This window comes from Sturnira hondurensis, unplaced genomic scaffold (genome assembly GCF_014824575.4).
Source record: "Sturnira hondurensis isolate 20B ecotype Veracruz unplaced genomic scaffold, ASM1482457v3 Scaffold0005329, whole genome shotgun sequence".
In the NCBI taxonomy this organism is placed as follows: Eukaryota; Metazoa; Chordata; class Mammalia; order Chiroptera; family Phyllostomidae; genus Sturnira; species Sturnira hondurensis.
This window is the reverse complement of record NW_028077960.1, coordinates 1,693,123-1,717,426: the sequence shown is the minus strand read 5'-3', so window position 1 is coordinate 1,717,426 and position 24,304 is coordinate 1,693,123. Positions and strand designations below refer to the sequence as shown.

The 24,304-nt window shown below is 40.7% G+C and overlaps 1 protein-coding gene and 1 pseudogene across 2 annotated transcripts in view; one reads left to right on the top strand and one right to left on the bottom strand.

Moving 5' to 3' along the window:
* PTPN9 (protein tyrosine phosphatase non-receptor type 9) overlaps window positions 1–24,304 on the bottom strand; it is a 90,085-nt gene that overhangs the window by 19,939 nt on the left and 45,842 nt on the right. For both annotated transcript variants that reach the window (XM_037046986.1, XM_037046987.1), the window contains exons 6-7: window positions 12,664–12,774; window positions 10,472–10,800 (exon numbers count right to left, since the gene is read on the bottom strand). In XM_037046986.1, the coding sequence (XP_036902881.1) occupies window positions 10,472–10,800; window positions 12,664–12,774 (440 nt within the window). The remainder of the gene's footprint in view (window positions 1–10,471; window positions 10,801–12,663; window positions 12,775–24,304) is intronic.
* LOC118987822 (STE20-related kinase adapter protein beta-like) lies at window positions 2,272–6,636 on the top strand (annotated as a pseudogene).

Below are 24,304 nucleotides of genomic sequence, written 5' to 3'. Positions count from 1 at the left end.
CTGACTTTATAATAAATTGTGATATATATTGGAAAAGCAGTCAAAAGGAAACTGGAGACAGGGTATAAGTGTTAAATGCTTATTTACTATAAAAATTAATATAAATATTTTATTTAGACTAATGAAAGAAATACCAGATGAAACAGCTACAGGAGTTGAAAAGGGATGACTAGGGGAGTGGAACTGAGGTTAAGGATGATTGCTGGTTATTCTGTCACTGATTTTTTCTTTACTACTATTTTGAAAAATATTACTTGCATACATATTGATTAAAGCAAAGAAACTAATTACAAAGACTACTGATATAAAATAATACTCTGCACTGTTCACAGGTACAAACATATACAGGACAGTATAAACCAAATGGACTGGAAAGAAACATTCCATATTCATACTAGGGGCTGCTTCTGGGAATGAAAACTTATGGTGAGGATTAGAAGGCATTTCAACTTCACAGATAACCCTGGCTGGTGTGGCTCAGTGGATTGAGCACTGGCCTGTGAACCAAAAGGTTACTGGTTCGATTCCCAGTCAGGGCACACGCCTGGGTTGCAGGCCAGTTCCCCTCAGGGGACACATGAGGGGCAACCACACATTGATGTGTCTCTCCCTCTCTTCCCCTCTGTCTATAAATAAAGAAATATTTAAATAAATAATTAATTAAATAAAAATAAAACATGTATGACAAAATATTAAAAATTATCAGTAGTAATTCTGGCGATGGGAACATAGTTGTCATGTTATACTGTACTTTTCCATATTTTTAAAAATTCCCTCTTCCCACACAAATAAGCCCAGCTAACGTTTTACAAAGTTCCTAAGAAAATCCAATAGAGGAAGGACACTCCTTTCAGCAAATGGTGATGGAGCAATTATAGCTCCACCCCTTCTCCAATCAACCTAAACCTTATACATCATACAGAAATTAATGAATTAAAGACTTAAATGTAAAACATAAAACTGTAACACTTTTAGAAAAGAAAAAACAGCAGGAGAAAACCTTTGGAATCTGGGGCTAGGTGAAGTGCTCTTAGACTTGGTGTCAAGAGCACAGTGATGTATGAAAGGAAAAACCAAGGTAACAGAACTTCATCAAAACAAAAAACTTTTGCTTTGTAAGAGACTCTGTTAAAGGATGAACAGACTGGAAGAAAATATTCCCAAACTATGTACCCGACAAAGAATCAATATCTCAAATCTCAATAGTTTTTTAAAAATGCAAATAGAAAATAGGCAAGAGACATTTTACAAAAAGAATGGCAAATAAGTCCATGAAGAGATGTGCATTAGCTATTAGGGAAATGTAAATGAAAACCCCAGTGGGATGTCATTATACACCTACCAGAAGAGTTAAAATAAAAACTCACACTGAATGCTGCTGAGGGTGCAAAGAAAATGGATCGCTCATACATTGCTGGCCGGTGTGCAGAACGGTACAGCCACTCTGGAAATCAGCTAGGCGGTTCCTCCTAAGTCTAAACATACAGGTGCCATATGACTAGCAACTGCACTCTTGGCCATTTATCTCAGAGAAACGGAAACTTATGTTTACACAAAACCTAGACACAAACAGTCATAGCATCTTTACTAGTAATAAGAAGAAACTGGAAACCACCCAGATGTCCTTCATAGGTGAACGGTTAAACATCCTCCCACACACACACACACAAAACAACAAAAAACAAACTACCCCAAACCAAATCAAACCAAACGAAACTGCTCAGTAGTAAGTAAAATAGAACCAGCTATTGAACCACATGATAATTTAGGTGAATCTTAAGTGATTTGTGCTGAATAAAAAAAGGTAACCCCAAAAGGTTACATATGAAATGTTTCCATTTATATAATAACATCCTTGAAATTGCAAAAGTATAGTAATGGAGAATACATTAATGGTTGCAGGGGTTAGGGATGGGGAGGAGTGGGATAGAAGTATGTGGTAATGGGGTTCTTCTGTATCTTCTCCCGTGGTGATGGATATGCAGGCCTATGTGTATGATAAAAATTACATAGAACTAAACACACACACACCCTGGGAAGATGTGATAAGACTGGTGGGTTATATCAATGACAGGATCTCATTATAACACTTTGCTTTACTTTTAGAAGATATTACCATGGGAAAAATGTGGAAAGGGTACATGTGCTCTCCCTGTATCATTTCTTATGTGAATCTACAATCATTTCATAATAAAAGTTAAGATTTTAAAAACTCTTTTTGAAAAATGGTGTCTTAGGGGATGAAAAAAGGGAGAGAAAGTCTCTTGGTCCATGAGCATCCTGGACAACAGTGAGTACCTTGCTAAACTTCATCAGCTGAAATTCCAAGGCAGAGTTTGTTCTGTGAGTAGCTCTAACTGGACCTTGATGTAAGATAGAGAGGCCTGGAGCTGATGAGGGTTCTGGGTGTTAGTTCCTGGTGTAGGAGGCTCATTCATTCAATAAAGAGACAAGATTAGGATGTCCTTCCATAGGACTGGGATGTGGTCTCTAATTGTAACATCTAAGCTGGTTTGGGTGATATCAAACCTGTTTTCTTAATGGGAGGGAAGGAGGCCACAGCAGAAATGACATCTCCAGGACCCCACAGCAGAAGCTCCCAGAGCAAGTCAAGAATTCCCAGGACAAGTGTGAATCCTCTCAGAGTAGCCCAGAGTTCCTCCCTGCTCCACAATACATCCCTGATTCAAAACTACAAGGGGAAAATACTGGATACACACAGGGGTTTTGAACTGCTATGGTAGAAACAAGAACTATTTGGGAGAAAAGAATACTCCTCCTGTAGCAGGGTGCAGCCAAGAGGGGGGCCCCAAATAGGGATTTAGAATGGGGTCCAGGACTCAGGGTGTCTAGGAAATATTAGAAAGGCACATAAGATGTCCTCACCCCTTCCACCCCCCAACAGGTGTGAGTTGGGGGGAGGGACGAATGGAGCAGGGCCATTGAGAGCTGTTTTGTACAGCAATAGCTTTGCATCTAACTTCTGGCACGGTCAGTTAACATATCTATAACCTTTAACTGGTTTCATAGATATGTTAAATAGCTGTTGCCATGCTCTGAGCTGGGGGATGGAAGGGAATCTCCCCCCACCACCGCAGTTGGGGGCAGGTCCCCTAGGTCACAGCACCTTGCTGAGAGCTTGGAGGAAACTGGCTCCATGACATGGGGCAACACCTGCCCAGACTCACCATGGCAGCCCAGTAACCTTGGAATAATACAGGAATGCTGGCAGGTGTAGCCGATTGTGGGAGGAGCAGGAAATGGGGTTGCAGAGGAGGATTGGCGCAGGGATTTAAACCGGGATGCAGCAGCCATTGAGGAGAGAGCCACACGCAACTTTGAGGAGCCATATGCTTCTGGCAGAGTGGGGACCCCCACAGCCATGTGAGAAAACAGAACCACGCGGCTTTGCCAGACTGGGGACCCCTGCAGCTTGGGTAGAGAGAATCACCATGTGGCTCTAGCAGAGAACCACCACTCAGCTTGGGCAGAGTGGCGACCCCCTATTTCCCCGCAGCTTTGGTGGAGAGAAGAGGAGCATGTGGTTTTGGCCAGAGTGGGGACTTCTGTAGCTTTGGCAGAAGAGGACCACGCGGCTTTGGGGTGCTCCCTTTGGGCACGTGGCCTGGGAAGCAGGAGAGACTTTGCCTGGAAGAAGGGAGAGAAAACTCTTGCCAGTAGGCCATGAGAAGGTGCCACATGGCTTTGGATTAATTAGAGATCCTGCCTGGACTGAGACAGAGCTGATGGTTCAGGAACTTGAATCACAAACATTTGCTTCTTTTCCTGAGACATGGTACCCTGAATTAGGGCAGGGGGAGAAGGAAGCACTGTGGGCGTCTGTGGGTATCCAAAAGGACTCTGATATTTTAATGAAGATGTCAGGTCACTACTTTAAGTCTGTATAACTTTAAATAAAGTTTTCCTTTCCTTTTCACAAATCTCTGGCATTGAGAGACGTCTTTCCTATGTATGGTGTCGGGCAACCGAACCTAGTGGGGTCCTTTCAGGAATAGTATATTGTACCCTCTTGGCTCTGTGTGTGCGTATTTTGTAACAGTTTTTGGCGTCCGTGGGTGGGCCAATAACTGCCTGCCCCCCCCTTGGCCTTGCCCTCTGTTCTGTAACACCCCCACCTGATACACACTCTGCTCTTTTTCTTCTTTCACTTCTTTCATAAGACTTCCTTTGCATTCTTAATCTGCTTATCAACTTTTTTCTCAATTGCTTTTCTCTTACTTCCTTTACCTGTTTCCTAACTCATTATTTCCCTCCTTCCTTTTGCTAAAAGACTCTTTCCCTGCATCTTCTTTACAGGACACTGACTAAACTAGATAGGAATTACAGAGGGGAAGAGGTACTAAAAGAATTCCCTAAAGAACCTGAGACACATGGTCATAAAGTAAAGGGGGGATGGTGGGGGAGGGGGTGTGCAGGGTGGAGGGGAATGAAGGGGGGGAATAGAACAACTGTAATGGTATAATCAATACAATATATTAAAAAAATAAAAGAATCATGGATTCCTTAAACATTTAAGCTAGACCCGTAGGTGGATACCAGAGTCTTAACATCACAGGAAAGCTGAGGTGCAGAGGGGAAAGGAACTTGTGAAGTCACAGAGGGCATTCTGGCTAAGCTGGAATTTAAGCCCTTAAAAATATATTTAAGTTAAAATATATTTTGCTGGGAGTTATTTCAACTAATTTGTCTTTCTCTGGAAACCAGATGCTTAGAGAAACAGCTTAACTGTAAGGCCTGTTGCTGGTGTCTTTAAGAGTCACAATCAGAGAGGATTTCTGAAACTGGGTTCCCTGAAATACAACTTGTAGTAATGGAAGTGTTTTTGTCAGAACCAGAGGCATTTCTTCATAAACTAGGGATTAATTTCTATGCTTTCACAAAGCACTGTAGAATATCTGCCTGGCTTTAGATCTGGAGTTGTTAGAAATCATCTCAAGAGAGGAAGATATTTTTAAAATTAATTTTTAGAGACAGCTTGGGACTGGGGCAGAGTTCCTGGCACAATGCCCCAATTCGGGTCACGCCAGCCTCCTGCACGCCACACTGGGAGCGGGCCTTGAGCGCCTTCCCTACCCCTCAGCAGACCAGGCTCCTACCATTGGCTGCCTTAGGAAGAGTCATTAGCCAGGATCACCTACAGGTAGGAGATTTCTGCATCTTGAAGATAAAGCAAAAATATTCTCTGCAATAGGTGGATTTCTGTCACTCTCTGTGAACTAAAGCAATTCAGTGTCTCTTCTGAATCGTTTCTGCACTTCACGAACACAAGTTCAGTCCCTCAGACCTGAAAAACAGTCAGAAACTGGTATCCATCAAAACTTGGTTGATGAGCCAACCCTTTCCAGGTTGCCTCCATCCACTAGACACAGTGTAGTAATCTGTTCCACCAACATTTCTCACTGCAAACTCCAAATGGAAACAGGAAGGGGATTTGACAACGTGACTTCTGTCCATCTTGCGTGGAACACTCCTACAGGAACACTGGCAACTATAAAAATTACAAATCGGAAACCTCACTGAAGAATACCTGAAAACTTTATAGAAAGCTGTGATTCTATCACACTTTTTCTGGCACCCCAACATCACAACTTATTGGATTGTTTTCACTGTTGGCAGCTGGCTTTGGATTATTTCTCCATTTATGGCCTATGGTTCAGCAAGTTGACTACTGAGGACTTACTTTCCTGAAAGAAAGACTGAAACTTGAATAAGAAAATTCTCTTTGGGGCAGTGAGAGGGCTGAACCAGCTGCACCCAAATGACTGTATTCATAGGAGATTTAAAGCCAACCATATCCTCATTTCTGGTGATGGCCTCGTGATGACCCTTACTGGCCTGTCCCATCTGCATAGTTTGGTTAAGCATGGACAGAGGCATAGGGCTGTGTATGATTTCCCACAGTTCGGCACATCACTGCAGCGGTGGCTGAGTCCAGAATTGTTGAGACAGGATTTACATGGATATAATGTAAAGTCAGATATTTATTGTATTGGGATTACACCATGTGAACTGGCCAGTGGGCAGGTACCTTTCCAGGATATGCACAGAACTCAGATGCTGTTACAGTAACTGAAAGGTCCTTCTTATAGCCCATTGGATATCAGTCTATTCCCTCAGACAGAATCCAGAATGAAGAATTCTCAATCAGATACAGATTCTGGGATTAGAGAAAGTGTGCTTATCTCCAGTGGAACTCACATAGTAAATAGTGACAGATCGCAAACACCATCCTCAAAAACTGTCTCCCCTGCTTTCTTTAGTATGGTACAGATCTCTGCAACAAGATCTGAGAAAAGGCCATTAGGAAGCAGTTTACTGTCCCATGTTTCCTTCAAATGGATTAAAGAAGAGAGCAAGGAGTCCACACTTTCACTGTTGCCTCCTGCTTACCACAAGCCATCAATAGCACTGCCTCCAGCATCACCTTGGGCCAAGCCAGAATGTGATTTTCCTGATGAAAAAGACTCAAACTGGAAAATTCTAGAGTTGCCAAATCCTTTTAGGTCCTACATACTTGACACTCTCTCCCTGCTGCTTTGCTTCTGCATTGCTAGATACAAATACTGGACTTATCCTGGAATGCACAGTTGGTGCACTGAAGAACCTATCATTTAAAACCACCCTCTTCAAAGAGCACGAGTCTGTGGCCCCTTCGGGTAGCTCAGAATTGCTACTGCAATTCCAGGGAAACTTTAGAATTTTTAATCCAGCTACGTGTAGTGTCACCTATTCTCAATTTTCCCCCCAAAGCTGTGACTAACTCTTCTTTTTATACTCTCAATGTAGTTTTTGAACCATTAAATTCTTTCACCATTTTGCTGCCCTCAGAGCAATAAGCCCTCAAAGGACAGTGTTTCTAAGTACATTTTTTCCATCCAGATTCTCTACCTTTTTTGATCAGCTATTGTTAGACCAAGGGGTTAGTTTATCCTGGCATCAAACTCTTTTCTGGTAGCAGTGAGAACGTTCATACTTTCCCGTTTTCTTATGTTAATGCTATGGTAATATCAGACTGAGCCCCACTCTCACTAAATGATTCACTTGAAATATATAGTGAAGTTCTGGTTTGCTTGTTTTATAGGGGCTAAAGTAACACTTTTCTACCTATGTAAATTATAGATCCTAAATTCATGCACCTATGGGAGCTCAATAAAGATTTATTGAATTGAAGACAATTAAATAAAATAAAATTTTGAATCCTCCTACAGAAGTGGGAAAAACTTGAGGTACTGCATTCTGTCAGTTTATCATTCAGTGCATCAGGGTTTGTTCCTGAAAAGATGTGCTATATGCTGCTTGAAAGCAAAGAATGGCGAGAATATGAAAAATATGTGGTGAGAGAATATGAAAACTGAGCATTAGATGGGTTGGCTTGGTGTCCATGTAGCATGTTATGAGGCTGCTATTAGGGTAGCCAGAAATCAGGCCCAAGGGAGAAAAGAAATACCACAGACGAGAGAATCGCTGTGACAAGGCTGATTCTTTGCAGTATGTGGGAACCAGGAATGTCCACAGTTATGACTTGTTAGATGAAGGTAAATGATAAGAGCGAAATGGAGATTTAGAATTTCAAGTATATAACATGTGCAGCTAGTTCTTTGGTAGAAAACAGTGGGAGTGCTGTGTTGGGACACAACTGTGTAAAGTTACTTTGGCTTAATCTGGCATCTAGAGATGTGGCTGCAGCTCTATGAGGGAAAACTCCAAACAGCTTTCCTTTTGAGCATATTTAGAAGAGACACTCATGTGGAAATAGATTCAGCAACCTGTTTACCTTGAATTCAACTATTATTAAAACTCCTAGCTGCCTCTCCCTTCTTGCCAGGGAGCCATCATACATGTTGACTTAAGACTGTCTAACCCTGTAGAGAATTTTTATAACAATATATTTGAGACTTCTGGCTAAGAGGGAGGCATAGATAGATACACTGTGCTTCCTCACACAACCAAAAGAAGGATAACAACCAATTTAAAAACAAAAAACAAACAATTGCCAGAAAATTAAACTGTATGGAAGTCTGACAACCAAGGAGTTAAAGCAGAAACAATCATTCGGACTGGTCGGAGGGGTGGAGATGAGAAGCTGGGGTGGGTGGAGAGCACGTGTGGCAAGGAGGCAGCTGACAGACTAGGCGGTCCACTTTCATGTGCGGATAAACCGGGAGCGACAACTGGAAAGCAACACAGACCATGCAACCCAGGGTTCTAGTGTGGGAAACTGGAGCCCCAAACCTCTGGCTGTATAAATCTGAGGGGGTTGTGGTGGTAGGAGAAACTCCCAGTCTCCCAGGAGAGTCTGTTTGAGGAACCCATGAGGTCCTATAACATACACAAACACACACACCTGGGAATCAGCACCAGAAGGGCCCAATTCACTTGTGGGTAGCAGGCAAAGTGACTGAAAGTGGGGCCAGAGCTGAGCAAGCAGCACTGTTCCCTCTCTGACCCCTCCTCCACATTAGCACCACAATGCAGAGACCCAGGTTGCCCCATCATAGTCAATACCTATGGCTCAGCCCCTTTCAATGTAACAGGTGTGCTGAGATAAAAAAGTATGGCCCAAATAAAAGAACAGATCAAAACTCCAGAAAAAGAACCAAGCAATGAGAAAATAGAGAACCTATCAGACAAAGAGTTCAAACTCTGGTAATCAGGATGCTCACAGAAACGATTGAGCATGGATGCAAAAATAAAGGAAAAAGTGAAGGCTATGCAAAGTGAAATAAAAAAAAAAACATATACAGGGAACTGACAGTGAAGGGAAGGAAACCAGGACTCAGATTGACAATTTGGAACAGGAGGAAGAAATAAACATTCGACCAGAACAGAATGAAGAAACAAGAACTCAAAAAAAATGAGGAAAAGCTTAAGAAACTCTGGGACAACTTTAAACGTTCCAATATCCAAATCACAGGGGTGCCAAAGGAGAAGAGGAAGAACAAGAATTGGAAAACTAACTTGAAAAAATAGTGAAGGAAAACTTCTCCAATCTGGTGAAGGAAATAGACATGCAAGTCCAGGAAGTACAGGAGTCCCAAAGAAGTTGGACCCAAGGAAACACACACCAAGGCACATCGTAATTACATTACCCAAGATTAAATATAAGGAGAGAATCTTAAAAGCAGCAAGAGAAAAGGAGACAGTTACCTAACAAGGAGTTCCCATAAGACTAGCAGCTGATTTCTCTAAACTTTCAGGCAAGAAGGGTCTGGAAAGAAATATTCGAAGCCGTGAAAGGCATGGGCCTACCTCCAAGATTACTGTACCCAGCAAAGCTATCATTTAGAAGAAGGGCAGATAAAGTGCTTCCCAGATAAGGTCAAGTTAAAGGAGTTCATCATCACCAAGCCCTTATTATATGAAATGTTAAAGGGATTTATCTAATAAAAAGAAGATGATCAAAAATAGGAACAGTAAAATGACAACACACCCAATTATCAACAACTAAACCTAAAACAAAAACAAATTAACAGGACAAACAACTAGAACAGGAATAGAGTCAGAGAAATGGAGATCACATGGAGGGTTATCAGTGAGGACTGGGAGGGGAGAGAATGGGGGAAAGGTACAGGGAATAAGAAGCATAAATAGTAGGTACAAAATAGACAGGGGAGGTTAAAAACAGTATAGGAAACAGAGAAGCCAAAGAACTTATACGTACAACCCATGGACGTGAACTAAGGGAGGGAATGTTGGAGGGAGGATGGGTGTAGGGTGGAGGGAGATAAAGGGGACAAAAAAAATGGGACAACTGTAATAGCATAATCAATAAAATATACTTTTAAAAAAGTATCTGAGCCCTGGCTGGTGTAGCTCAGTGGATTGAGCGCAGGCCTGCGAACCAAATAATCGCGGTTCGATTCCCAGTCAGGGCACATGCCTGGGTTGCAGGCCAGTTCCATACATTGATGTTTCTCTCCTTCTCTCCGTCCCTTCCTCTCTAAAGATAAATAAGTAAAATATTTGAAAATAAATAAATAAATATTATTTTTTAAAAAGCATCTGAGCCAAAATTGACAACAATTTCTGGGAAACAATATACCAAATGCTCCCATGAATTATTTTGAAGGAAGTTGTACCCCTCCCTCAGAGAGTAACATTATACTATAAATACTCTAGAGAGAAACTGCTTAAATGAAAGGACCAGAGATCACACTAAGGACAGGAACTACACTCTTGTGTTTTTCCCCAAAATACCTGCATTTCAGGAAAACATTAATCAAGACAATGTGTTCATTATTACAGGGTTTCTCTTTTGTTACCAAAGATCATCAGAAATTTCAGAGCATAGAATATTGGCAACAAACACCAAAGGAGAACATTCCTCTTCCTGGAGGAAAGAAACCAGCACCTAAGTGAGAGTGATGCTCCCTGACACGGGCCCGGAAGCGCAGGAGCTGTTGCCAGCACATGCCAGAGCCCAGTCGTTGGACCAACTTTTCCTACTTACATGGAACAATGGAAAGTGCCAACAGGGTTCTCACGCCGAATGTCTTCATACTCCTCATAGATGCCCTGCTTCTGCCTGGTGCTAACATAATTCATCAGCTCTTGGATGGTCATAGCGTGGGGACCTGGAACATGCACCGAGTCCCAGTCTAAAGCAGGAGGGAGGGAGAGCAGGATGATCTCATCGAAGGGATCCGGGTGGCCATTCATCTGCGGCAGGAACTGGAAATTCCAGGTGGTGAGATCCATTTTGACGAACCCACCCAGGTTCTCTGGAAGGCACTCTCTGGGCAGGTGCTGGGCAACCTCAGAGGTCTTCAATATCTGAATCTGGAAGGCCAGAAATAACCATGTGAGTATGTGGGGGCAAAAAGACACAGTGAAGATGAAGAACAGACGCGCTTCAGAGATGTAAAGTACAGCACAGAGAATGCAGTCAGTGCTATTGTAACAGTTCTGTATGGTGTCACATGGGTACTTGAACTATCGGGGGGAGGGTGGGCTCACACTGTAAATAACGATTGTCTAACCACTATGCTGTACACTTGAAACTAATATAAAATAATATTAGGTTTGGAGAATAGGATGAGATGGCCTGAAATACTTGATATACTTATCAAAGTAGACAGTCCTGAGATTGAAGTCTTATGAATTTCTCAGACAATTCCCATAATGTGTATCAAATTCACTCCTAGAATTAGGGGCTCCGTTATATACCTTCTGAAAGGAAGGTAAAGCAAACAAAGGTATTATTTTATACTATTAGCAACGTGTCCCAGTAACACTTGAGGCAGGTATTCACCTTTTGACTACCAATAATGCATAGGTAGTGATTATTTTTGCCAACTTTACACTACGTCTGTTAGCTTTTGCTTTACTCACAGATTGGTATGGATGTTCTCAAAGATAGGTTTCTATGAAACTAAGATAAGACCAGCCACCCAAACTCAAGAGTAGTCCAGGGAAAATGCTAGAGAAATCATAGTAATACCTAACTCTGCTCTCTGCTGGAACACAGCCATACTGGACCGTATTAGCCTAGTTGGTTGTTCTTGAAATCCGTGAGGAATGAAGGTGCTGATCTCTCTTGTTGCCTCTTCCTGGAATGCCCTCCTTCCTTCCTTGGCCTCTTTAAGGACAGCTTACAGCATGAGAAGCCCGTCTGCCCAGGCAGTGTTCTCCTCCATGCTCCTGCAGAACCACAGTCCTCTGCACTTGTCTATCTGTGTCCCCTATCAGAACCACAAGCACCTCTGAGGTAAGGACTGTCTCAATCAACTTTTCATTCCTAGGGCCCAGAGCCTGGGCTGTAAAGGTGTTCAATACATGTTGAGTTTATATATGCATTCATGCTTGTATATAAAAGTGCAAGGGCTTGCCTAAGGAGTCTTCTCCAAGAGTTTTACTAGGAAAAATCTCCCCTACTCTGGGTCACTAGGTCCCTAAGCAGTTCCACAGAACTAAACATCTTCGGTTTCCCCTCTCACCCTCAAGTCACCCCAGCTATAAAGATCTGCATTATTATTCATATAGCCTCTTAAAATCCTTTGCTACAAGGATTTCAGATGCCCTTTCTTTCAATGGTAGAAGTGAATGAGTAAAACCATAATCCTTCAGTCCTGGAACATTCAGGGGATGATAACAAAATTAAGATAATTTTAGATAACACTTCTGAAGTTAGGAAGCAACAAGCTGTTTTAAAAGAAAATGCCTGGAATATAAGTAGAGACAGAGTGAGAGACTCTCCTCTGCCCCGCATGGTGGTCAAAGGACTGAGTGGTATTTCCAGTTGAAAAAATTGAAACACCACTTCAACTAATGCAATTATATTACATGTTGTTAAATATTAAAGGCCTGTTATAGCAATAGGTAGTAGCTATCACTAAGATACCCATGGGATACTTTCCTTCAGTACCATTTTTATGCAAAGTGCTATGATGGGGGTGTACTCAACATAAAGTCCGTCCAGTTCCTGACTTGAATGGACTTGTAGTACAGTGGGAGAGCCAGCCTACGCTGAGCTGAGAAAGAACAAAGCAGAGAAGACACATGCATGCACTAATAGAAGCAGAAAGTGCTCCAGCAGACAAGGCAGCAGGATGGTTTCGGAAGGCAGAAAATTAATTGGCAGATTTCAACAGCAGGAATGGGAGTCTATCCACCTGCAAATAAAACGAAGCCAGCTTGCCTTACCCTCTCACGGACTTTGTCCTTCAGGAGGAGGCTGATAATGGAATAGGGCACTCGGAACCATATGGGGGCTCCCACAATCAGCACTTTCTTCAAACGAGCTGGAAATGCTCCCTGTGGAGAACACACGTGAGGATTTCAAGATACCGATCTGGGCACTGCACCCGGAGCCTAACGGAACCTGTGACTATTTAGGCCCAAGGTATAGGTTTTCTGCGCTTCTCTCCATTCTTCCCCAGCAGGGGGAGTCTGCAGCCTAATTCAGGTTTCACTTGAGTAGCTGAAGAAAAAGTCGTTTAAATGAAATTAAAAGCCAATTACCTTTAAAAGTAATGATGTTATATTCTTGTAGATATGAGTTTTATAGATCAAAAACTATTCTGACTTTTCTTATCAGCATATGATGGAGGACCCCCCCAAATGAATTTATTTATAAAAAATTGTGTTTATTCTTACACATTTAAACTTCAGTCACCTTTAAAGTACTCCCCATTTGATGCAATACACCTACTGAAACGTTGTTTTCCAATGCTCAAAACAGTTTTTGAACACATTGATTTTGATGCCTTTTAGTGCTTCTGATGTTTTTTTTGTTTGTTTGTTTCACCTCTTCCACATTTGCAAAATGTTTCCCTTTGAGAAATTTTTTCATCAGGGAAACAAAAAAAAATGTCAAAGGTTGGTATGGGTGAGATCCAGTGAACAAGGAGGGTGGGGCACAGGGATCATGCTGTTTGGTCAAAAACTGCTGGACACAGCGCAGTGTGGGCAGGTGTGCTTGTAAACCACCCATCATGAAATGGGCATGAAAGTCTTCAACAAAAATTCACTGAAGCCAAACACAACCTCTCACAACAAAACAATAGCAGGTATACAGACACAGATGGCTTCCCAGATCACTCTCCTAGAAAGAAGCAGCCTGTCCGAAAGGGGCCTGCTCTCCAGAAGATAATTCGATTGTGTGTGTGTGTGTGTGTGTATGGGGGAGGAGGCTCTCTGATATGTGTGCATCCTTAAGTTGTGCTTATTAAAACTTTAAGGAAAAATTAGATCATGAATGAACTGAATATGAAAGAAACGCTTCTCTCATGATTTTACTTTTATTCTGGTATCTGTGTATTTTTATTTTTTTTTTTTACTGAACTCTTCGTCTATTTATATATTCATTTATCTAATTGATAAATACAATCTAGTGTGCCCAGGTGCAAATGAGGTCCGAAAGAAAAGGAGATGATCTGCACAAGGCATAAGAATGAAAAACAATGACTTTGTAATCCAAAGCCCTAGGTTTCTTTTAGTTTCTCACTATCTTAGCCCTTCTCATAGGCAGAGATACCAACCTAATGGAGAAGAAATTGTTCCCAAGGAAATAAAAAAATAAAAGAGGAAACTACAGCTAAATATCTTCTACCACATTGTCCCTCTTCTTTTTCGAAAGGCTGAGTCTTAACTTGACATCATTCTACGGGTACTCTGAATACCCAGTTCTATGAATTTGGGGGTCTGCAAACATTCCCTATAGAGAATATACAGCATCCAGAACAAAATTCCCCAAAGACCTCTTCACTAAAGTCTGAAAAACTACCTTTCATCTCTCTTCCCTGAAAGACACAACAATTTATTTTCAGGGCCTAAATATGTATGTGGCCAAGGCCCCTTCAACAGCCAGATCAAAAACCAGTCTCAAGAAACAGCTTTGTTTCCACAAACTGATAAATAGAAGTGGAAGCCATTACCTCTGCTTTCAGGGCAAAGAGATACAGACTTAGACCTAATTCTGTAAAAATGACTTTTTGGCACACACATATACTGCTGATGTAACTTAGTAACACTTTATGGCAGGCATCTGGAAGTATACATGGCCTTAAAAATGTGTATCCTCTGATCAGGTAATTCCATTTCTGAGACTCTATTCTAAGAAAATGAGAAACACAAAGATTTATACATTAAAATGTTTACTAAGCTTTTATTTTTTAATTATTTTTAATCCTCACCCAAGAATATGTCTATTGATTTTTTAAAAGAAGGGAGAGAGAAACATCCATTGACAACCCCCTCCACATCTCATCTGGGGAACACACAACCAAGGTACGTGCCCCAGCTGGGAATCAAACCCACACCTGCTGGCAGACAGGGCGATGCTCCAACCAACCATATAGCCCCGGCCAGTATGAGGCACCTGGCCAGGGCTATACTTTTATTTTTGACAGTTAAAAATAATACTTTAAAACTGTAAATAATATATGTCTGAAAATGGGTAGTGGTTAACAAAAATGGTATATATCATGATAAGACTGCTATTTAAAATAAAGATTTCAAAGATTTTTTAGGCTTCCAGCCAAGGTGGAGGTATAGGTAGATATGCTTTGCTTCCCTGCACAACCAAACGAATAAAAAATTACACATTTTTACAGAAAAAATTTTATAAAAATGATATTAAAAGTGAAATAGTTTACCTCTTATAAGTGGGATCATGAGTAATATTTTATTTTTCTATAATACTTTGTATTATTTTTATTTTTCACAACCTTATTTAAAATGCTTATATTCTGCCCTGGCTGGTGTGGCTCGGTGGATTGAGCGCAGGCTTGTGAACCAGATAATGGTGGTTCTATTCCCAGTCAAGGCACGTGCCTGGGTTGCGGGCCAGTTCCCAGCTGGGGATGCATGAGAGGCAACCATGCATTGATGTTTCTCTCCCCCTCTCCTTCCCTTCCCCTCTAAAGATAAATAAATAAAGTCTTAAAAATAAAATAAAATAAAAAATAAAATAAAATGCTCATATTCTTTATTCCAGTAGTTCCACTTCTAGAAATTCACTTCAAACAATTTAATATGCAAACAAAATATGGATATAAAAATGTGAAAAAAATGTTTTTATAAAAAATTTAAAAATCCAACAACATAGAAATAGTTGAATAATTTTCAGTAAATACAGGATAGACTAATATTCAGCAATTACAATTATTTAAAAAAAGATGATGGAGCTTATTGTATATGAAAATTATATACATATAATTAAGACTGTATTATAAAACTTCTAGAAGTTTTGCATATATTAGCCTACCTGGCTAGATAAATAGAACAGGGAGTCCAGAAATAGAAACACCAACCATACAGGGATCTAGTACAAGATAAAGGTATTATCCCAAATGAGTAGGAAAAATCTATTAATTAGTAAATGTTGCCAGTATAACTACTTGATAGTAAATTATTTTATCTATATTATATATCAAATATAAATGATATATTGTTAAAATAATAGATATAGTATAGCATATAAAAATTACAATGAAAAATAAAGAAAATAGATGACAATAGACACCACAAAGTTGAACAAATCATACACTGCAAAAAATGCTGGTAACATGTACTTAATATCCTTTTTTTTAATTTTTAAAAATATGTTTATTGAATTTACAGAGAGAGGGAGTGGGGACAGAGGGGGAGTGAGAGAGACAGGGGGAGAGAGAGAGAGAAAAGAAACATCGATTGCCTGTCTCCAGTACTTGCCCTGATCAGAGATCAAACCTGCAACCTTTCGGTGTGTGGGAGAACACTCCAACGGAGCCACAATAGCAAGGACCTTAATGATATTCCTAATAACAGGTCTTATAAGCCAATAAGAGTAATACTTCAATAGAAAAATGGGTAAAGCATATGAAAAAAATTTTTTAAATAAATAATTAGCCCTGGCATGTGTGGCTCAGTGGATTGAGCACTGGCCTGTGAACCTAAAGGTTGCCAGTTCTATTCTGGTCAGGGCACATGCCTTGGTTGCAGGTTGAGTCCCCAGCTGGGGGCATGTGAGAGGCAACCAATAGATGTTTCTCTATCACATCAAAGTTTTTCTCCCTCAATTCCCCTCTCTCTAAAAATAAAAAAAATAAAATCTTAAAAAAAACATGAATATGATTAAAATCTGAATGATAAAATCAATGTTGATGAGACTAGTGAAAAAGGGTGTTAATAGGAGTGTAAATTTAAACTACGTTTTGAGGGTTATTTGGCAATATTTATCAAAATTTCAAATATAGGTACTCTTAGACTATACAAATTTACTTACAGCAATTTACCCTGAAGAAATGACTGGTCAAATATGCAAAACTTATGTAAAATGGTGTTCACTGAAACCTTTAGAATAACCACCCACCCCTAAAAAAGGCATGTACTTCATTTTTCTGCTTTGAATATCTGCAGTCATTGAAAAAGTGAAGAAGCCCTGGCTAGTATGGTTCAGTGGACTGCGTGTCAGCCTGTGGAACCTAAGGGTCACTGATTCAATTCTTAGTTGGGGCACATGCCTGTGTTGTGGGCCAGGTCCCCAGTGGGGCGCACATAAGTGGCAACCACACATTGATATTTCTCTCCCTCTCTCCCTCCCTTCCTCTCTCTCTAAAAATAAATATATAAAACTTTTTTAAAAAGTGAAGAAAACATGAGTAACAGCTATATGTTATGACATAGAAAGATAAAGAACATAACACTGTTAAGTAAAAATTGGCCAGTTACAATCACTGGATATATTATAAGTTTATAATTGTAACAAAAAAATTATACACACATACACACATATATACTTTGAAAGTCTCAATCAAACTCTTTATACTGATAATATCCAAGGTGTAGGATTATAATACCTTAGTTGTCATGTAATAGCTTGTATAGGTTTGTTAAAGCTTGTATAGCTGTCATGTAATAGTTTGTACTACCTTTGATAGGTTCCTAAAGTCTCCAGGTCTAAGTTTCCAGATAGGGGAGATGGGGATAGTAATACTAATCGCCATCACACCTCATAGTACAGATGTCAGGATAAAATTAATTTTTTTTATTTATTTTTATTATTTTTTTTTAGAGAGAGGGGAAGGGAAGGAGAAAGAGTGGGAGAGAAACATCAGTGTGTGGTTGCCTCTCACATGGCCCCCAGTGGGAACCTGGCTGGCAACCCAGGCATGTGCCCTGAATGGGAATCAAACTGGTGACCCTTTGGTTTGCAGCCGTGCTCAATCCACTGAGCTACACCAGCCAGGGCAGGATTAAATTAAATTTAAAGCATGAAAACAACTTAGAAACGGATGTAAAGCACTAAATAAGAATAATTATTGCTTTATAAATGTTTGCATTAATTAATTTTTAGACCTATATATTTTAGCCATGTGTTTCAACCATGAATTTCATAATCAGAAAAATAAAGATTTATCCTTCAGGGGTGAAGTCCACACTGTCTGGTTTAAAATGGTTCATCTAAAATAACAATTAATGCCCTGGCCAGTGAGGCTCAGTAAGTTGGAGCAGTGTCCCATAACCGAAAGGTTGCGGGTTCCACTCCCGGTCAGGGCACATACTTGGGTTATGGGTTTGATCTACAGTCCGGGCATATACAGGAGGCAACTATCAATGCTTCTCTCTCACATCAGTGTTTTTCTCTCTCCTTTCCTCTCTCTCTAAGAGCAATGAAAAAACATCCTCAGGTGAGAAATTAATTAATTAAAAATAATAATTAAAGTTAGGAATACAGATGATGACAATGATAGGGATTATGACATTTTAAAGTTTAAAATGAGAACTAATTTTATGAAATTTATGAAGATGTTAAAATCTACCCAGAGCAACTTAAGATGTCAAAGATTATTATTTTTACTCCAGTGTCATATTTTGACCTAAATCCTCATCACAGTAACTGCTGAAGTATGAGACTGTTCATTAAAGATAAACTTCTATTTACAACTTTCACGAGAATGAGGATGGTAGGGGATTATATTTAAAACTGTATCTGTTCACAATGACAGAGCAACTAAGTCACTAATAAGACCGATATACAGATTGTAAAGCAACAGGACTTTTATTGCAGCCTGTTTTAATTTACATAGCAAAAACAGCAGAACATCTATTTTGGTTCAAAATAATGAAGGATACACAAACTGCATAAGAAATTGGAAAATAAAAAGGACACAACTTTGTTATTACTTAAAGGGGTTTGCACAAACAAAAAAAAAGGAGGTTATTTTAGAACTTGTAACTTTACTTTTTTAAAAAAGATTTTATTTATGTATTTATTTTTGAAAGAGGAGACGGGAAGGAGAATGAGAGGGAGAGAGAAACATCAATGTATGGTTGCTTCTTGCACAACCCCTACTGGGGACCTGGCCCACAATCCAGGCATGTGCCCTGACTGGGAACTGAACCAGTGACCCTTTGGTTTGCAGGCCTGCGCTCAATTCACTGAGCTATACTAGCCAGTGCTAACTTTAAAAATACAGAAAAATTAGAGTTCAGTACTGGGATGGTTCAAGGAAACAGGTAACTCATACTTGTTGATGACAATGTGTTTTTTTCCACTTGTATTGAGGGTAACCCAGTGATGTATACAAGAGATATAAGAATATTCATAATCATTAGTCAAATAATCCAAGTCTTAGAAATATCATTTAAAAAATAATTTTAAAAAGAAGCTAAAATGATCACAAAAGCATTATTTAAACAACCTGAACAACACAGAAAGTTAGATGGTTAACTGAATTGTCTATAGTATATTAACTTACCGGGTTATTGTGACTTTGTTAAAACTGAGAGTGTAAATTGTGAAAAGGAGAGTTTTACATTTGATATGTAAAACTGGGGAAAAAATAGCGATCTACATTGGGGGAAAAATCAGATTCCTACATCTTGTACCGTTCTATAAAATCAACTCCATAAACTAGAAACAAACAGCCCTCAAAAAATCAATTCTAGATATATAAGGTTATTAAAAACAAAATGTTAACCTTTTTTAAAAGAAAACAGACTTCTAGTCAAGATGGTGGTATAGGCTGACATGGCTCACTTCTTCACACAACCACATGAAAATTACAACTAAAATACAGAACAACCATCACTCAGAACCATCAAAAATCGAGGTGAATGGAAGTCTGACAACTACAAATTTAAGAAACCACATCTATCCAGGCTGGTAGGAGGGGCACAGACACAATGGGCTGGTCCCACACCCATGTGCGGTGAATAAAAATTCGGGAGGGATAACTTGGGAGCCAAGAGTCCCAGACCCACACCAGGCCCTCCAGACCAGGGTTCCAATGCTACGAAGATAAGTCCCTACAAGTTCTGGCTGCAAAAACCAGAAGGGATTCAGTTGGTAGAAGAAACTGACAGGGACCCAAGCAGTTCCTCTTAAAGAACCCACACATGAACTCACCTACTCAGACTCACTCCCTCTGAGCTCCAGCACCAGGGAGCAGCTTGAAAGGCGCCAGTGGCATATGGCAAGAGACTGGCATCAAGGTGAGTAGAGGCCACTGTTCCTTTTCTAAAACTTCCCGTCTCAGAGCTGGCAACCTGGCTGAAATTCCAGCCCACCCGAGCTGCTTTTCCATACGAATGGCTGGTCTTGGCTCATACTGTACAACTTCCTACATCCTCTCAAATAAGCAACAGCTCGCCTCACTGAGCCCCAGGACAGGCATACAGCGGCAGCCAGTCTAGGTTCATAGTTTGGCTTTGCCTAGAAATCTCCAAGCCCAACACAAGCAGCAGCCACCTCTGATTGCTTTATAGCTCAGGCTCGGTGGCCCTAGGCAAAACACAGGTGGGTGTTGAACTTGGCCTGTACCATCAGGGAAACACCAGGGCCAGCCCACCCAGTGGACAGCTACAGACCACAGTGGAGCACCACCACTCTAACCCTGCACAGCTGATCCTCCACAGAGGACGGAGGTTGGTGGTAATTGGTAACAGCCAATCCTTACAGCTCACTGGCCTGGGTAAATCCCTCCCGTTGATCTGTCAATGGCAACCAAGACTCAACTACAATAAGGGAGTGTACTCAGCCCACATAGAAGGTGCACCTCTAGTACCCAGCTTGGGTGATAGGGTAAGCTGTGCCACGGGACTCTACAGAACACCTACTACATTAGGCCACACTAGCAAGATATGGAGTCAAAGCAGCTCTCCTAATACATACAAACAAACCCAGGGAAGCTGCCAAAATGAGGAGACCAATAAACATGGCCGAAATGAAAGAACAGATCAAAACTCCAGAAAAAGAGCTAAACAAAATGGAGATAAGCAATCTATCACACTCCGAGCTTGAAACATTGTTTATAAGGATGCTCAAGAAACTTAGTGAGAAATTCAACAGCATAAAAAGATCCAGTTAGAGACGAAGGATTCACTAACTGAAATAAAGAATAATTTACATTTTGCAGAAAAAGAAAACACACATGGCCAATAAATGTATAAAGAGATAATCTCATTACCATGAGAAATGCAAGTTGTACAAGATGCCATTTTGTCCCACTTGATTGGGAAAACATTAACAAGTCTCACATCACTAAATGTTGAAGAGGAGGTGGGCCAATGAAAATTTTACACATGGCAGGTGGATACAACCATTTAGGAAAACAATTTGACACTACTGTAAGAATTGAATCTTCACGACCTTATCACCCAGTAATTCTACTCCTAGGTGTATGAGCGTGCATTCCCAGTGGGGGGATGATACCACCCCCAAGGGGATGAAATTAGTTTTAAGGAGAGTGGAGAATGGGCAAAAACATCATACTCTTTTTATGCATAAACCACAGATATGCATTCAGTACATCATGATATATACAATACATCTGTGGTGTTGGAATTTCATTAAAAGAACTAGGGGTGAGGTGTAGGGAATGTCTTCAACAGGCTCCTTAGTGAGGTAATAATGAAAAAAATGGTTGAGAAACAAATGCACCGGAAGATAAGTATAAAACTATTCACAGAAGCACTGTTAATAGCAAAAATAATAGCAAAAATCAGGAAACAATCCAAGCAACCATCAGTACAAGAGTAGATGAATAATCTGATACATTCACCAATGGATGAGGAATTAAAAGGTAACAGTCCTTCAACCATCAATAAAAAGAAATGAGTCACAGCAACATGCCGCAAGAGGAATTTTAATAAAATAATGATTAGTGAGTTCCAGAAAACAGCATGCAGTATTATACTTTATAGATATACTTTCTATTGTAAAGCTGTAATAGTAAATAAACATCTCTAGCCCTGGCTGGGTGGTTCAGCTGTTTGGAGTATCATCTGGTTTGATCCCTGGTCAGGGCGTGCCAGGCAACCCATAGATGTTTCTCTCTCCGCCCCACTCCCTTCCTCTCTCCCTGTTGTCACTCTGTGGGTCCTGAAATTAATTTTACAGGTCATGACTAATATTTTTAAAATATGAACTAGAAGGGAATAATCAAAGTGACTGCCCATAGTAAGGATAAAACTTACTTTGTGTAACTTTTTTTGTTTTATAAACATGTACACACAGATATACACACCCTTATTCAGATTCTGAAATCTAAATAACTCTGAAAACCATAAGTTTCCTTTGTAAGTTTGGTGCAAAATTCACAGGGCAGCAATATCTAACCTGAACTGCCCTGGACCATTTACAGCCCTTATTCTTCTCCACTCATCAAGAATAATACATCCCATTGCAGAAATATTAATGTTAGATTATAGAGTGGCACACATATTATCCTTTAAAGTTCAGCCCTGGTGGTATGCCTCAGTGGATTGAGTGCTGGCCTTCAAACTTAAAGGTCGCCAGTTCAATTCCCAGTCAGGGTGCATGCCTGGCGCCAGGTCTCCAGTTGGGGGCATACGAAAGGAAACTGTTACTGTGCCTCTCACACACTGTTTCTCTCCCTCTCTTTCTCCCTCCTTTACCTTTTCTCTAATAATAAATTAATTAATGAAATCTAAAGTTCAAAATACTAAAAAACACCCCTGGACCTAATAGTTTGGAATAAGAGATTAAGAACCTTATTTATGTATGCAATTCTACATACATGTTTAAGTGTACAAATACTTTTGCAGACCAAGTCATAATGTAAAACATATTTCTGACTAGATTATGTTTAAAAAGTCTGAAAGTCATGGCTAGGTGATATTTTTCAGGACACTGGCCATACCTAGGCCTTCATTTACTCTTATTCTGTAAAACTCCCGGATGATTCAGAATGTTCCTGGAGACTTCCGCCAAGATGGAGGCATAGGTGGAAACACTGTGCCTTCTCCCACAACCAAGTTTGAATACAACAAAGGTTTGGAGAAACAAAGACACAACCAAAGGACAGAAAATTGAATTATACGGAAGTCCGACTACATCTAACCGTTCAACGGGGACGGTAAGAGGGGCGGAGCCAGCAGCGAGCAGGGTCGGGCAGGACAGGACCCCCGACCCAGGCGCGCAGGCAGACGGGAACCAGTTGGGGTGTGGGGCAGACCACGGGCGCATATTCCTGCACAGTGAGACAGACCACGCAGGCCCCAGGGGGCGAGGGCTGACGGCGGTGGCACACTCGCGTGCAGTGGGACGAAATGCATGGGCCCGGTGACTGACGGCAGCAACTGCGGCACCGGTGAGGGCCGTGGCGGCAGGCGGTGGACAGGACGCCATAGTCCCTCTTTGACCCCGCCCCCACATACAGCGTCACAACCCAGCGACTTAGTTGCCCTGCAATACCAGTGAGAGCCATTGTCCCTCTTTGACCCCGCCCCCACATACAACGTCACAACCCAGCGACTTAGTTGCCCTGTTCTAGTGAACACTTTAGGGCTCTGATCCTGCTATGGAACAGGCACGAACAACCCGAAAGATGGCACAAGAAGAACTCAAAGTCCCAGAGCCAATAACTCTAAGCGACCGAGAAATTGCCAGCCTCTCAGAAGCACAATTCAGGACACTATTTATCAGGATGCTCACAGAACTGGTAGATTATAGTCACAAATTAGAGGAACAAAGTCACAAATTAGAGGAACATATGAAGGCTAAACTAATTGAAATGAAGGGAGATGCACAGGAAACCAATAGTGATGGAAAGGAAACGGGGACTCAAATCAATGGAATGGACCAGAAGGAAGAACAAAACATCCCACCAGAAAGGAATGAAGAAATGAGAATTCAAAAAAATGAGGAGAGGCTTAGGAACCTCCAGGACATCTTTAAACGTTCCAACATCCGAATTATAGGGGTACCAGAAGGGGGAAAGAAACAGCCACGAGTGGAAAACGTATTTGAACAAATAATAAAGGAGAACTTCCCCAGTCTGGCAAAGGAAATAGACTTCCAGGAAATCCAGGAAGCTCAGAGAGTGCCAAAGAAGTTGGACCCAAGAAGGAACACACCAAGGCACATCATAATTACATTAGCCAAGACCAAAATGAAGGAGAGAATCCTAGAAGCATCAAGGGATAAGGGGACAGTCACCTACAAAGGAGTACCCATCAGACTGTCAGCGGATTTCTCAAAAGAGACCTTACAGGCAAGAAGGGGCTGGAAAGAAGTATACCAAGTCATGAAATCCAAAGACCTACAGCCAAGATTGCTTTATCCAGCAAAACTTTCAATTAGAATGGAAGGACAGATAAAGTGCTTCTCAGATAAGGTCAAGTTCAAGGAGTTCATCATCACCAAGCCCTTATTATATGAAATGCTAAAGGGACTTATATAAGAAAGAGATGATGAAAAATATGAACAGTGAAAGGACAGCAAACGCACAGTTATTAACAACCACACCTAAAACAAAAGCAAACCAAGAAGATAGCTAGATCAGGAGTGGAACCATAGAAATGAAGAACACATGGAGGGTTAGAAACAGGGGGGTGG